The sequence below is a fragment of the Miscanthus floridulus genome, chromosome 3 (assembly GCF_019320115.1).
Source record: "Miscanthus floridulus cultivar M001 chromosome 3, ASM1932011v1, whole genome shotgun sequence".
Taxonomy (NCBI): domain Eukaryota; kingdom Viridiplantae; phylum Streptophyta; class Magnoliopsida; order Poales; family Poaceae; genus Miscanthus; species Miscanthus floridulus.
The window spans coordinates 118,481,806-118,496,828 of NC_089582.1; the positions used below are offsets into that span (position 1 = coordinate 118,481,806).

Consider the following 15,023-nt stretch of genomic DNA (forward strand, 5'->3'; position numbering starts at 1 on the left):
CTTTTATTTTGGTGTGAATGAATTTGTTTTTCTTCTCTTTTTATGTGTGAAAAAAGGGTAATGCATTCCGACCCTTCCGTTTGTTAAGACCATAGAGTTTGAGGTGAACGAGGAAAACTCTAATCAAGCTGGCAAGCAAGAGTGCCATAGCTACTGGGGTGTAGGTTTCTTGCCGTCCGACCAACCTTACTCAGTCATCTGTTTCTGCAAACCTTGCCACTAGGTTTTTAACATGAGGAAGGGGTCGGGCACGGCGACTGTTTCAGAGAGGGTGTATATATACCCTTATCAGCCCCCGAGTGAGACTCGACCCCTTGCCATTGTAGGGGTCAGGTGTCACTAATGATTAAGGAGAGGATAGCAAAACTAGTCTTAGTTTTCATGCGCACCCCCTCCCTAGGATCTGAGCCAACGTTCTACGACCGCGCATTCGGTCTTCTTGCGAGTTCAACTTTCCTCGAGCCCCTGCGCATAGCGGGGGTCCGATCGAGGGTTGGCTCATCTTTGTGATCGTTACCCCACCTCCCGACAGATGCCAGTGTCGCTCTGGAGACTGACCCAGGTGGCCCGCTGGCCTCCCCTCGATGGAGATTCTGTGGGATCGGCACGAGATTAGGATCAAACGAGAAGGTTGAGATGACCCTGTCCGCTTCTAAGCGGGTCGAGCGAAGGGCGCTGGGGCTCATCTACATTTTCTCCCCTGGCTCTATTCGATGCGAGGCGGCTTCGAGCCCTTCGCGGGCCAGCCTTCGAACCTCGGTTAGTTGGATTCCCAAGTTAGGGTAGGGCGGCTCGAGCCCTCAAGCCCTGTTGGCATCGATAGGGGTCGGCCGAATTTCATGCATCACCCCGTCTGCGGTTTCCGCAACTAGAGGGGCTAATCTAACGACACTTGCCTCGATGGCTTGAGTGTCGCGCTCGGTGAGCTCGCTAACGGGCATGTCCGAGTGGAATCTGGGTCCGTCGTTCGCTGACGGGGTTGGCATAGCCCTCATGTGGCATTTCATGGCTCCTTATCACACCTTCTGGCAGATGCCCGATTCATTTTGGAGACCGACTTAGGTGGCCCACTAGCCTCTCCTTGATGGAGATTCTATGGGCTTGACTCGAGGTTAGGATCGAACGAGAAAGACCAAGATGTCCCTGTCCGCTTCTGAGTGGGATCGGGCAAGGGTCGTTGGGGCTCATCTCGGGTTTTCTCTCCTGGCTCTATCTGACGTGAGGAGGCCTCGATCCCTCCGCTGGCCAGCCTTCGAACCTCGGTCAATCACCGCTCACATCGAATGAGACGACTACCGCTTCGTAACGTGATGCGAAGAGTTGTGATGCAATAATTGCATATGCAATGCTTGGATGTATGAGATGAATGTATGGATGAATGTATGAATGAGTGTATGAATGTATGAATGCATGCATGTCAATGGATGAATGAATGATCATGCACTGGAAAAGAAAAGTGGGTGTTGATAAAGTTACCTTGATGGCTCGAGTGATGGGTTCGGGGAGCTCTTACCGGATATGTCCGTGTGGGGTCTAGATCTGTCGTTCGTGATGGAGTTGGCATAACCTGCATGGGGTATCCCACTGCTGCTTACCTATCTCTTGGCCCAAGCCTTCCGATCGACTTGGGCGACCTGCTGGCCTCTCCTCGATGTAGAATCCGTAGGTGGGCCCCTCTGAACCCTTCTCGGGAAAGCGGAGGCTAAAGTTCAAGGTGCGGGGATAAAAACTCTGATCACGCTGGTGAGCAACTACGCCGTAGCCATTGGGGCATAGGTTTCTTGCGGTCCGGCCAGTTTTACTCAGAGTTTGTTTCTGCACACCTTGCCTCTAGTTTTTAGCATGAGAAGGGGTCAGATAGAAAGAATGTCTACTGAATAAACACCCCTGCTAGCCCCCATGCGAGGCCCGACCCCTTGTAGTTGTCGGGGTCAGTGTCGATAGAATATCATCTGTAGTCCTCTGAGGGTATCCCATGAAGGTAGATTGATCGACAGAGGTGAGCGTAATCAAGAACAAGAAGGCAATAGAGACATAAGAATTAGATAGGTTCAGGTCGTCTGCATGGCATAATACCCTACTCCTATGGTCTGTTGATTTATATTGGCTATCATATGATATTGCATGTGTTTTTAGGGGGTCCCCTACCCACCTTATATAGCCGTGGGTAGGGTTATAAGTCGGTTAGATCTAATAGATAACCGATAAGTAATAACAGATTATAGGATTCATGAGATCGAGCATATCCTAACAGATCTCGTAGCATCTTTAGGATATCACCCTTGATATCTTGTGGTACACGCTGAGTAGTACCATGCACCATAAGTCTTCGTCTTGTGGACTGGACCACCCCTGGTGCCGCAGCCATGTAGTCTACCGTGGGTATCTGGGGTCGTACCCCCTATAGTCGGGGGCTCAATAACGAAACTAATAAGAGAAAACGTGCGTAAATTAAGGGTGACCCGTCTCTCAGCAGCGGTCCAAGCTGTCCGATCAACTTGGGAGACCTGCTGGCATAGGAGTTACCTTGATGGTATGAGTGACGAGTTTGGGAAGCTCTTACCGGATATGTTCGAGTGAAATCCGGGTCCATCGTTCGTGACGGAGTCGGAATAACCCGCATGGGGCATTCCACTGCTCCTTAGTCCTTACCCATCTCTCGGCAGCGGCCATGCCGTCCGATCGACTTGTGCGACCCGCTGACATAGGGCTTTCTTGTGGTGATAGAGGATGAGATCATCCCCCCCAAGAATTTTGTTGGGTAGATGAGCCATGCGACAAACTTGTAATAAGTGGACAAGCTCTTTAAATTTTGTTATGGCCTAACAGATTTTTAGCACTTCTCCCATTTTCGTATAAAAAGGTTAGTACATTCTGACCCCTTCCATCATTAAGGCCGTAAAGCCTGGGGTGCGGGTGAACAAACTCTAATCACACTGGTGAGCAAAAATGTTGTAGTCGCCGAGATGTAGGTTCCTTTGTAGTTCGATCAGTTTTACTCGTTGTTTGTTTCCACAACCCTAGCTTCTAGGTCTCAACGTGAGAGAGGGTCGAGCACAGAGAATTTTTGCCAGGCGGATAGACTCTTAAACGCATACCGACTCTTTCCATGGCAAAGGCCAAAAAGCCCAGGGTGTGGAAAAAAACTCTGATCACACTGGTGAGCAAAGACGCCATAGTCATTGAGACGTAGGTTTCTCGTAGTCCGACCAGTTTTACTCAGGGTTCATTTCCGCGACCCTCGCTTCTGGGTCTTAACGTGGAAAAGGGTCGGGCGTAGAGACTGTCTACCAGATAGATATGCTCTTATTAGCCCCTGAGTGAGGCATGTCGCCTTGCCGTTGCTGGGGTCGGGTGTCACTAAAGGTCGGGGAGTCGATAGCAGAACCGATAAGAGAAAGTGTGCATATATTAAGGGTAAAAGCGACATAGATGCTCGATGTTCCAGACATTGACGAAGACTTTGCCGTCGATGGTCTTGAGTTTGTAGGCGCATAGTCGGAGCACCTCCGTGACGACATACGGTCCCTCCCATGGCGGAGAGAGCTTGTGGCGGTTCTTGTTGCTCTGGACGAGGTGCAGCACCAGGTCCCAGACGTTGAAGGCCCGACCCTGCACTCGATGGATGTGGTACCGACACAATGCTTGCTGGTATTTGGTCGAGCGAAGGAGGGCGACATCATGCGCTTCATCTAGCAGGTCCATGGCATCTTTGAGGGACACCTCAACTCCCTGTTCGTCGTACACCCTGACCCTTGGCGTTCCATAGTCGAGGTCGGTCGGGAGGATAGCCTCAGAACCATAGACCATAAAGCACGCGTGTAGCCAGTGGCCTAGCTAGGGGTCGTCCTCAGGCTCCAGAGCACCGCGGGAAGTTCCGCAACCCATTGTCCGCCAAACTTGTTCAACTGGTTGAAGATCCTAGGAGTGAGGCCTTGTAGGACCATGTCGTTCGTGCGAGGTGCGCCACGACGGCCCAATCGACGTGGATGTGGTATTCATCGTAGAATCGGAGGAACTTCTTTCCGATGAACTGCGTGCCGTTATCCATGATGATCGAGTTTGGGACCCCAAAGTGATGGATGATGTCAAGGAAGAACAACACGGCTTGCTCGGATTTGATCGCAGAGATCAGTCGAGCCTCTACCTACTTTGTAAACTTGTCTACGGTGACAAGCAAGTGCGTATAGCCCCTGGGCGCCCTTTTGAGAGGTCCGACCAAATCGAGCCCCCAAACCACGAATGTCCACGTGATGGGGATCGTCTAGAGCACTTGGGCCGGTAGGTGGGTCTACCGAGCATAGTATTGACACCCTTCGTAGGTGCGCACAATCTGTTCAGCGTCAGCTACTGTGGTTGGCCAGTAGAAGCCTTGTTAGAATGCGTTTTCGACCAGGGTTCTAGGCACAACATGGTGATCGTAGACCCCACCGTGGATGTCGCTCAGCAACCGCTTCCCCTGTTCGATAGGGATGCAGCGCTGCAGGATCCCGGTGTGGCTTCGCTTGTAGAGTTCGCCCTCAATAAGGACAAAGGACTTGACGTGACGCGTGAGCCACCGAGCCTCCGCCTTGTCCGTCAGCAGCACCTCGTGGAGGAGGTAGTCATGGTAAGGCGTCCTCCAGTCGACTAGAGGGTCGGGCTCTGTCGCTATATCATCGCTAAGCTCCATGACCTTGGGGTCGGATGGAGCTACCGGCTGGTCGGCCCCCAAGCCTAGGGCGGGCGGCCCATCACCAGCTTGTTTCGGCTCCTCATAGCGGACCGAGGGCTTGTGCTGATCGCTGGCAAAGATGCCCGTTGGCACCGGCTCTCGACCGAACACTGCTTTTGCCAGTGCGTTGGCCGACTCATTGAGATGCCTCAGGATGTGATTGAGCTCGAGACCATCGAACTTGTCCTCCAGCTGGCGGACTTCTCGGTAATATGCAGCCATCTTGGCATTGTGGCAGATTGATTCCTTCATAATAATGACCAGCTGGGAGTCGCCCCGGATGTCGAGGCATTGGATACCCAACTCGATGGCGATGCGCAGACCATTGATGAGTGCCTCATACTTGGCCACATTGTTGGAGGGGAAATGGAGGCAAACCATGTACCTCATGCGTACCCTAAGGGGTGAAATGAAGACCAGCCCCGTGCCAGCGCCTTTTTTCATCAGCGATCAGTCGAAGTACACCATCCAATACTCCTGTTCGATGACTGTCGATGGCAGTTGGACCTCGGTCCACTCCTAATGAAATTAGCCAGCACTTGGGACTTGATAGCCATCCGGGGGCATACGAAATGACTTGACCCATCAGCTCGAGTGCCCACTTTGCAATTCTTCCCGTGGCATCCTGGTTTTGGACAACCTCACCGAGGGAGAAGGACGTCATGACCATCATCGTATGCGAATCGAAGTAGTGATGTAGCTTTCTCTTGGCGATAAGGATGGCGTACAGGAGTTTTTGGATTTGGGGGTAGCGGATCTAGGAATCAGACAAGACCTCGCTAATGAAGTACACGAGACGGTGCACTTTGAGGGCGTGCCCTTCTTCTCGCTCCACCACCAGGGCGGCGCTGACCACTTGCGTGGTGGCCGCAATATAGAGCAGAAGTAGTTCTCCATTGATCAGAGGGACCAGGATTGAGGCCTTCGTTAGAAGCTGCTTGACCGCGTCAAGTGCCTCCTGAGCCTCGGGCGTCCATTCGAAATGGTTGGCCTTCTTCAGAAGCCGATAGAGGGGGAGACCTCATTCGCCGAGGCGCGAGATGAAGCGGCTAAGCATGGCGAGGCACCCTACAACTCATTATACCCCCTTTACGTTCTGAATCGGGCTCATCCTTATGATAGCCGAGATCTTTTCCGGGTTGGCTTCGATGCAACGCTTAGAGACGATGAGACCTAGCAGCATACCCATTGGGACCCGAAAAATGCACTTCTCAAGGTTGAGCTTAATGTCGTTTGCTTAGAGTTTTGTGAAGGTCTGCTCAAGGTCGGCTATGACCTGGTTAGCCTATTTGTACTTGACCATGATGTCGTCCACGTAGGCCTCAACGGTTTGCCCAACGAGGCCCGCGAAACATTTGAACATACAATGCTGGTATGTAGCCCTAGCGTTCTTCTGACCGAATGACATTGTAACGTAGCAGAATGATTCGAATGGGGTGATGAAAGATGTTGTGAGCTGATCGGACTATTTGGTTTATGCATGGCAAAGGAAACGGAACCTTTGGACATGCTTTGTTGAGACCCGTGTAGCCAATACACATTCTCCATTTTAAACTCTTCTTTTGTACAAGAATGGGATTGACTAACCACTTAGGGTGATATACATTCTTGATGAACACGGCCGCCAAAAGCTTCGTAATTTCCTCGCCGATGGCCCTACGCTTCCCTCGTCGAAGCGACGCAGGCGTTGTTTCACCGGCTTGGATCCTAGCCTAATCTTCAAGGCATGCTCGGCGACTTCTTTTGGAATGCCTGGCATATCTGAGGGTTTCCATGCAAAGATGTCTCTATTGGCGCGGAGGAAGACGACGAGCGCGCTTTCCTATTCGAAGGAAAGTGTGGTGCCAATACGCACCGCTTTGCCTTTGGAGCTGCTAGGGTCTATGAGGACCTCCTTGGCACCCTCCCTCGGCTTGAAAGACCCGGCCGACTGCTTGGGGTCAGGCGCTTCTTTGGCGACCTCCTTCCTAATGGCCGCAAGCTCCTTAGAAGCGACGATTGTCGCGGCGAGTTCATAGCACTCGACCTCGCACTCATAGGCATGCTGGAAGAAGGTGCCGATGGTGATGAACCTGCATGATCCCAGCATCTTCAGCTTTAGGTTGGTGTACTTGGGGATGGCCATGAACTTTGCGTAGCATGGACGTCCTAGGATGGCATGGTAGGTTCCATGGAACCTAACCACCTCGAAGGTGAGGGTCTCCATCCTATAATTGGATGGGTCCCCAAAGGTGATAGGCAGATCGATCTACTCAAGTGGCATGGCCTGCTTTTTAGGCATGATGCCATGAAAAGGCGCTCCAGTCGGTCGGATGCGCAATCGGTCGATGCCCATGGCGTCGAGTGCTTCGACGTACATGATGTTGAGACCGCTGCCTCCATCCATTAGTACCTTGGTGAGCCACTTTATGCCGATGATCGAGTCAACCACGAGCGGATATCTCCCCAGTTGTGGGACACTCTTTGGGTGGTCGGTCCGATCAAAGGTTATGACGGACTCCGACCATCGGAGGAAGGCGGGCACGGCGGGCTCGGTCGTATAGACCTCACGACGCGCAAGCTTCCGGCGACACTTAGAGTCATAGGCCATCGACCCTTCGAAGATCATGAGGCAGCCATCAAGCATCAAAAAGTCATCGTCATTCCCCTTGGCATCGTCTGCGGCTGGCTCGGGGTCCCCCTGTACTCCCCCTTGTTGGAGCCTCCGGACAAGAACCACTTCATGAGGCCACAGTCCTTGTAGAGATGCTTGACGGGGAAGGCATAGTTCGGGTATGGCCTTTCGAGTAGCTTCTCAAAGTGGTTTGGGGTACCCTCTGCGGGCTTCCGACCCCCTTGCGGTTGGCGGCAGCCATGAGCGAGCCCTCGCACCACTTCTTGTTCTTCTTCTTGCTAGGGCAGTTGGAAGCACCTTCGCCGGTGTCCTTGTCCTGCTTCGCCTTGCCCTTGAGGTAGTCAAAGATCGCCCCGACCGTCTCCATGCCCGAGGCATGGCTGGTGGCAATGTCGAGGAGCTCCTTAGTGGTTCGTGGGCCCTTACGTCCTAGCTTATGGACTAGAGACTCGCAGGTGGTCCTAGATAGGAAAGCTCATATGACATCGACATCAGCAATGTTAGGTAGCTTGTTGCACTATAGGAAGAAGCACCGGATGTACCCATGAAGGGTTTCCTCGGCCTTCTATCCGCAATTTTTGAGATCCCATGGGTTCCCAGGATGCTTGTATGTGTCCTAAAAGTTTCCCACAAAGATCTCTTTTAGGTCTGCTCAACTTTCGATTCCGTTGGGCGGAAGGTGTTCCAACCATGTTCATGCCGAATCGGCCAGGAATAATGAAAGGCTGCAGATAATAAAATCATCATTATCTGCTCCACCGACTTGGCAAGAAAGTCGATAATCCTCAAGCCATAGTCCGGGGTTTGTTTCCCCAGAGTACTTTGGGGTGTTGGTCGATGGTCGGGACCGTGGTGGAAAGGCGGCGTTGAGGATGTGCCGGCCAAAGGCCTGAGGTCCTGGAAGGCCGGGGCTCGGGCTTTGGTCCTCGTCGCTATCGTAGCGTCCACCACGACGAGGGTGGTAGCCATGGATAGCCCCCTCCCTCGCATCATCGTGGGCATGCCTATAGGCATCAAGGGTGTCACGTGCGTCATGGTGGCGGCCGAGACGCTCATGCACCAAGACCGCGATGCGCGGCCTGCCACCTTACGACGCCTGGTGGCCTGACGCGTCCTTGTCGGGTCGCTCTGAGGGCATGCGCTGGCTAGCGTCGAGCACACATCATCAGGACAGTGAGCTCTCGGCCTGCTGCACCGCCGCACTCTTGAGTAGCATGCGAATCTCATGATGGGCCTGACGATCCTCAGGCGTCGCGGGCCCCAGAAGCCCCTGGAGCAAGGCCGCCGCAGCAGCGATGTTCTGGCTTGCTCGGACGAAGTGTGGGAGTGCTTCTTCGTCCTTGATGATCCTTCGATTCACGTCGCGGGCCATGGTGCGTGTGCGCCCACCATCTCCATGGCGCTCGAGCTCCACGCGTTCCTGCTTGAACTAGAGTCACGCTTCCTCGAGCTCTTTGTGTCGGGCCTTCAGCTGCTCCACTCGCAGGCGTGGTGGGGCCCCTGCATCCCTCTTGACCTCGTTGTCAAGGTCATTCATTGAGGTAGCCTCTTCCTCATGGATGCTTTCAACGTGCCCCTCGAGGGTACCTGCCATGAAACACAAATGAGAGGGGTGATGGCTCCCCTGCTGGAGTTAGAGATGGAGGGCGACTCTGTTTCTCTTGCGAGGAGGTCGTGGAAAGATTCCACGACATATTCGGTCATCCCCACCAACTCATCGTTTGTGGGGGATGGAGACGTATGTTGTGCCACAAGGTGACCAACGGTCTCTACGACATTGCGTAGACCGAACGGGAGCGCTGTCGGGTGCTCCGGATGAGGTATTTTGGAGAGAGCGGCTCTCCTCCAGCAAGCTGCGCCATGACATTGGTGAACAAGAATGTGAGGTGGCGTAGGTTCTCCCAGGACGATTGGGGTCCTAGGAAGGCGCCGAGCTAGCGCTCTAACCTCCCGTAGTCGAAGCCAAGGAGCTGGTCGCTCTCGGGGGCGCGGCCCTCCAGTGCATGCAGCTGTAGCTCCTCAAGCGCCTCGGCAATCGCGTCGAGGCCAGTGAAGTGGAGAGGTTGGACGGTGGTAGGAGCCTGCACCAGCTCTCCTTCGGTCGTGACGATCAAGTCCAGGTCCCCGAAGCATACGTGCGCACCTAGGACCCAGCTGACATTGTGACTAACCATCCAAAGCATGGTGTGGATGTCAAGACACGCAAAAGGCCCCTACCTAGCGCGCCAACTGTCGGTGTTTCAAGTTACCACCAACGAGTAAATTTCTAGTATTGTGTGTCTAGTGTCTGGCTCGAATGGTGTGCATAGAGGACACAAGGTTTATACTAGTTCGGGCAAAATGTCCCTACGTCCAGTTCGTCGCTGCTGCTCATGTTACTAGTACTGAAAGTTTGTAGTATGTGTTACAAATAAGCGAGAAAGGGACAGGTCCCAAGTCTCTGGTGGAAGAAATGAACAGGTGCCGAGAGCTCGGTTGCTTCTCAGCCATGTGCTTGTGTTGTGATCGGTTTGAGGTTCGATGGGTTCATGATGGTTCGATCGGGTCTAGCCTAGATCGATAGTTCGATTATTCAATGGTCAGATGTTCCTCATGGGGCACCCTATTTTCTCTTTTATAGGCCAAGAGAAAGCATGGGTTATAGCAGAGGAAAGGAGGGCGAGCGAGAGAGTGTGTGTCCTTCAGGATCTCTGAGTCCTTCTTATCCATCATTCGGGTCCTGCTGACCCTGTAGATGTCAATAGGGATGGCTCCACGTCGTGGCCCTATCCGTCACTGGCGCCATGTGCAAGCGTTGTCTACCGGTCATGGCGTCCTACTCTGTCCTGACGAACGTCGTGGAGAACTGATGCTCCTATCAGTGTTCGTATGAGAGTTAGGTAGAACAGCTCTGGTACACTCGACGTTCCTGATGTGAATCCCTAAGCATGGGCCATCATGGCCACAGGTTACATCGAGACGTGCCGGTCTCTTCCTTGGCATCAGAGTTCTGACCCAGGCCCATACGCTTGGGCCTATAATGGTTGGCGGCGGTATGGGATCCCATCGGGCGAGACGGTGCCCGCACCTGAGGGGTCGGGCGAGGTGGAGATCATGGCCTTAGGGTCGGACGAGAAGGAGCCTATGGCCTTAGGGTCGAGCGGAGCGGAGCCCATGACCTTAGGGTCGAGCAAGGTGGAACCTACCCTAGAGGTCGGGCGAGGCGGAGCCTACGACCTCAAGGTCAGGCAGGGCAGAGCCTATGACCTCGGAGTCGGGCGAGGCGGAGCCTGCCCCTAGAGGTCGAGCAAGGCAGAGACCGTGGCCTCGGTGTCGGGCGAGGCGGAGCCCATGGCCTCGGTGTCAGGTGAGGTGAAGCCTACCCCCAGAGGTCAGGCGAGGCGGAGACCGCGGCCTCAGGGTCCGGCGAGACGGAGCCTGTGGCATCAGGGTCGGGCGAGATGGAGCTCGCGGCCTCGATGTCGAGCGAGACGGAGCCTGCCCCCCAGAGGTCGGGCAAGGCGGAGACTGCAGCCTCAGGGTCAGGCAAGGCGGAGCCCGCGGTCTTAGCGTCGGGTGAGGCAGAGCCCTCCCCTAGGGGTCGGGCGAGGCGAAGCTTGCAAGCCTAGGGGTCAGTTGGAGCTGTAGTTACGCACTTGACTACTTGGATGAATCAATGTTGATGGTCATTAGCTCCTCCTCTTCGGGCACCCTAGTATTGGTCCCCAACAATTGTGTCACTTGTGCTTGATTTACAATACTTGCATTTCATATTGTTGGTTGAGGTGATTTCTAGGGTTTCTAGTCGATCTACTTGTGTGTGGTGTTTCTACAAGTTCTAGCTCTTAATCTGTGACTATCATACCTGCAGTAGGCTGACAAATTTCTCTGATCTAAGTTTCTGTTCACTGATTTTGAACTGTGACTCAAAGTTGTCTACAGGTGTGGTAGTATCGATGTTCTGATCCGACAGTGCCACAGGATGAATTTGATAAAAGTTTAAGTGTTTATTTTGACAGGCCTATTCACCCCCTCTAGGCAAACCAGAGACCCTATAAAACCTCGTACTGAGAGCCGCCGACCTCCACTTCTCTATATAGCGTAGTGCAACAGGACCCACCTATGGCAGAACCGCCCGAAATAACATACTTACGGAGGCGCTCGTCTTCCACCAAGCACTAAGCACCCCGAAAGCAAGCTACAGCGGGCGGGTTCCATCGATCACACCCTAAGGGAGAGCCCGAATAGTCCACATTTTTTTAAGGATCCAATAATGAGAATGAGTTACAATACTTAATCCATTTCATACATCCAGAGTTCTTAGAAATTCATTATTACGTTGCTAAATTCAGCATGCGAAATATTAAACAGCGAAATGATAATAAACATCTATCGATAAAGAACAAGGATCCGTCTGTGCCTACTAGAAGAATCCTTCACACAATGGTACTCCTCGAGCATTACCTGCAACAGGGGTAAATAAACCCTAAGTACACAATGTACTCGCAAGACTTATCCGACTAGTGGGAATAATTTTCCGACTCCAAGGAATATGATAAGCTTTCTGGTTTGCTAGTTTCCTTTTTGCAGAAAGCAATACTAATAGTGAGTCCTTATTTATGTAATTATTAGCAGCCATGATTAATTTATTATCTAGCCATTCTATGTAAGCACATGTTCTACTTTCAAGCAAGAGTTGAGCAATCAATTCTATTTTATCACATTTCATCTTTCAGTTCTTATTACGGTGCTGGACCGTAGACAAGCCATACCGGATTGCCCGGCGATTCGTGAATCAATGCCCCTAGCTGGGTACCCCAAAAACACACGCCCCGCTTGTAGCCCAGGCACAAGCAGGACCAACCCATCACCCTCCTATCACGGGGTCTAGGTCCGCGTCCAAACTTGGACTCCAAGCCCCCGCTCCTAAGTCTTGGACTTAGTGCGGTACAAGGACCTCCACCATCCCCGCCTCTAATCAGTCGGTCCAAAAAGAGCCGAAACCCACACCAAGAGAGCAACAAGTCTTCCCTACGCCCATACCCAAGTATGTGCTCGAGATAATAAATTTATGACTTGCCTAGAAACCTATGCAACGGTCAATCCTTAACCGACATAGATAGAGAAAAAGTGTAACCAAGCTATGCCCTGTTGTCCACAGGACATAACCTCTTACACCCAATAATACCTAAAGCATATCCCTGCCCGGTCACCATTTTTTCTTTCCACCATTTTATCATGAGTGATCATAATTTTTACCTATTGTGAGTAACGACAGGTTACTCATGCTACCGATACCCTGAGCATAGCAACTACTCGACCTATACTAGGACTCAAAGGTAAGTATATCTATGCATATAGTTTTTATAAAATGCCTGTTGTCGGATACCGCGAGAAGGGGTACCCTAAGCAAGATCCAAAAAACGACTGCTTAGACTTCGTAAAGATCGAAACCAGCTAAACGCTGCCGGCCTCGGCCAATTGTCCGACTCGCCCGAGGCCCCCTCACCACGGGCCTCGGCCGATTCCCCGTCAAAGGCCTCGGCCGGGCCACCGACCCTCTGTCTCGCGCAAGGCGGACTCGGCAGCACTCCGCCACCTCTTCCTTCTCCCGTCCCTCTGGCAAAACGTCGTGTCACGACAACTCAGCCAACTGCTGCCCCTGACAACAGCCGCACGCCCGGCACAGTACAGCAGAATGGCCGATGGGACAGGAGGCAGGACTGGGCAGGGGTTACCCGCCACTGTACTAACCACCGTGACGCCCATGCCTCACTATGCTGCCAACTCCTGCACCGAGGACGATGCAGCGTGGGGAGCCACATCTGGGCTACTGTAGCCTCGGAATCAGTACCCAAGGCCAATAACTCCCCCCAAGGACCTCGACAGTTTGCTTTACGGGCTCGGCAGCCTGAGGGTCCATGACCACCGAGCCCCCCGCGATGGCTCGGCCTCGGCATAGCCGCTGCCCCCTACGACGTCATTACACGGCAACCCGCACGTCGCCCGCCATGTCCTGCATCAAGCCGTACTGGAGCCCCACGACGCGCAAGACCGAGTACGACCAGCGTGTCACTTCCGCACGTCCCATCGAGGCGCTCAACCACTCCGACAAATCATACGACGGCGCAGTGCAGCGACGTGGCAGACCAGACGTCCGTCACGTCAGCACCCTGCCATCCACGACGGGACTATGCAAGGGTTACCGGCTACTGTGCTGCCTAAACTCCTGCACCAAGGACGGACACGACGTGGGGAGTCAGAACCGGGTTCCTGTGACCTCGGGGCCAGCGAACCAACCGCTCCGCCCCGCTCGAGACCCCCAATGAGCCTCGGATTCCGCCTCGCCCGAGACTCCCGGTAGGGCCTCGGGTGAACTGGCCATGCTCTGCCTCGCCCGAGGCTGGGCTCGTCCCGCAATCTCGTCACCTCCACCTCAAAAGCCACTCTGGCAGGCTATCGCATCCAATTAATGCACCCAGCTGCCCTCACTACGAAAGTCACGATCGGCAGTATGCCACGACAGGACAACGGTCAAATCGCCTTTTTACCATCCCTTACTGACGATACAGGGCACCGTATCCTGTAGACGCATGTTCGGCACTGTTCCGCCCAAATCAACTATCGGCGATGGCCGCCCAGACCTCACATTGCCACCCGCTAAAGGCCTCGGCACAGCAGGCCTCAGCACAGTGGGTCTCGGTCTCAGCGCGATAGGTCTCGACACAGCCTACTACAGCAGCCACCAGGCCTCGGCATTTCACCAAGTCAACAAAAGTACAAGAGCGCAGCATGTCGTCAGCCTTGAAGACCATACCGACTAGACATCGACTAGAACTCCCACGACACCATACTGCTTCAGGGAGCGGAATACGTCAGCAAATAGTAGCCTTCTCATGTACCTCTCGCTTCCTCCTTGTAACTATAAAAGGAGGTAGCCAGGGCCATTTCTGGGGGGGCGGAAGGACCAAACACACCGATAGAACCACGCACTTCCACGCTGCTTGGGAGCAACATCCCAAGCAGTTCGCGCCACCCTCGCCGAGACCTGGGGCTAGCTCCCTCTCTCACTCAGCTTGTAACCCCCTACTACGAGCACTCCGGTGCAAGGAATACAAGATCAATCTCTCAGACTGGACGTAGGGCCTCGATTGCCCGAACCAGTATAAACCTTGTGTCTCTTTGCATCACCATCCGGGATTAGGGACACGCAGTACAAATTCACCCATTGGTTGAGGGACCCCCGGTTCCAAAACACCGACAGTTGGCGCGCCAGGTAGGGGGCTCTGCGTGTCAGCTTCGTCATCCTAGCAAGTTCCGGATGGCAGACCACATACGACCATTGCGCCTCGGCACCATAGTTTGGTTCGGGAGCCTAGAGTTCATGTCTCTAGGGCATGAGTACGACATGGTGCTCCTCGCTCCTCGAACCCCACCGTCCGACGACAAAGTCGCGCCCCGGCAGCCCAGGCGTAGGCGGCGTCCGGGCGGCGGCTCTCGCCACGCTCGCCGGGCACGGCGCGAGCAAGGCCACCCCGACGCTACGCGAGCCCGGGGCAGCACGACACTCCCCGCCGATATCCTGCGACCAGCTGTTGGTACGGGGTCCCTGACTGGGGACCTGTCTGACCTGAGCCTGGACAAAGGAAAATCGCCGGGGGCTTACGACGATGCCCGGTCATCTAACCCCGCTCCGCCACTCCCTGAAGAACCGAC

The 15,023-nt window shown here is 53.8% G+C and overlaps 3 protein-coding genes across 3 annotated transcripts; all 3 read right to left on the reverse strand.

The window, feature by feature from the left end:
• Window positions 1-3,411: 3,411 nt before the first annotated feature.
• On the reverse strand, window positions 3,412-3,810 carry LOC136544276 (uncharacterized). Its single transcript, XM_066536493.1, has one exon. The coding sequence runs from the start codon at window positions 3,808-3,810 to the stop codon at window positions 3,412-3,414; it is 399 nt and encodes a 132-aa protein (XP_066392590.1).
• Window positions 3,811-4,375: 565 nt separating this feature from the next.
• On the reverse strand, window positions 4,376-4,936 carry LOC136544277 (uncharacterized). Its single transcript, XM_066536494.1, has one exon. The coding sequence runs from the start codon at window positions 4,934-4,936 to the stop codon at window positions 4,376-4,378; it is 561 nt and encodes a 186-aa protein (XP_066392591.1).
• A 1,600-nt stretch (window positions 4,937-6,536) lies between these two features.
• LOC136544278 (uncharacterized) lies at window positions 6,537-7,695 on the reverse strand. The gene is made up of 2 exons (XM_066536495.1): window positions 7,528-7,695; window positions 6,537-6,962 (listed from the first exon to the last, which is right to left on the reverse strand). Exons 1-2 carry the CDS (start codon window positions 7,693-7,695, stop codon window positions 6,537-6,539), a joined length of 594 nt encoding a protein of 197 aa, XP_066392592.1.
• Window positions 7,696-15,023: the final 7,328 nt, after the last annotated feature.

Coding starts and splice junctions, on each gene's coding strand:
- LOC136544276 (XM_066536493.1), bottom strand. CDS start 3,810: ATGGTCTATGGTTCTGAGGCTATCCTCCCGACCGACCTCGACTATGGA.
- LOC136544277 (XM_066536494.1), bottom strand. CDS start 4,936: ATGGCTGCATATTACCGAGAAGTCCGCCAGCTGGAGGACAAGTTCGAT.
- LOC136544278 (XM_066536495.1), bottom strand. CDS start 7,695: ATGGAGACGGTCGGGGCGATCTTTGACTACCTCAAGGGCAAGGCGAAG. Junction 6,963..7,527: donor GGGTCGGAAGCCCGCAGAGG/GTACCCCAAACC, acceptor CCACTTGAGTAG/ATCGATCTGCCTATCACCTT.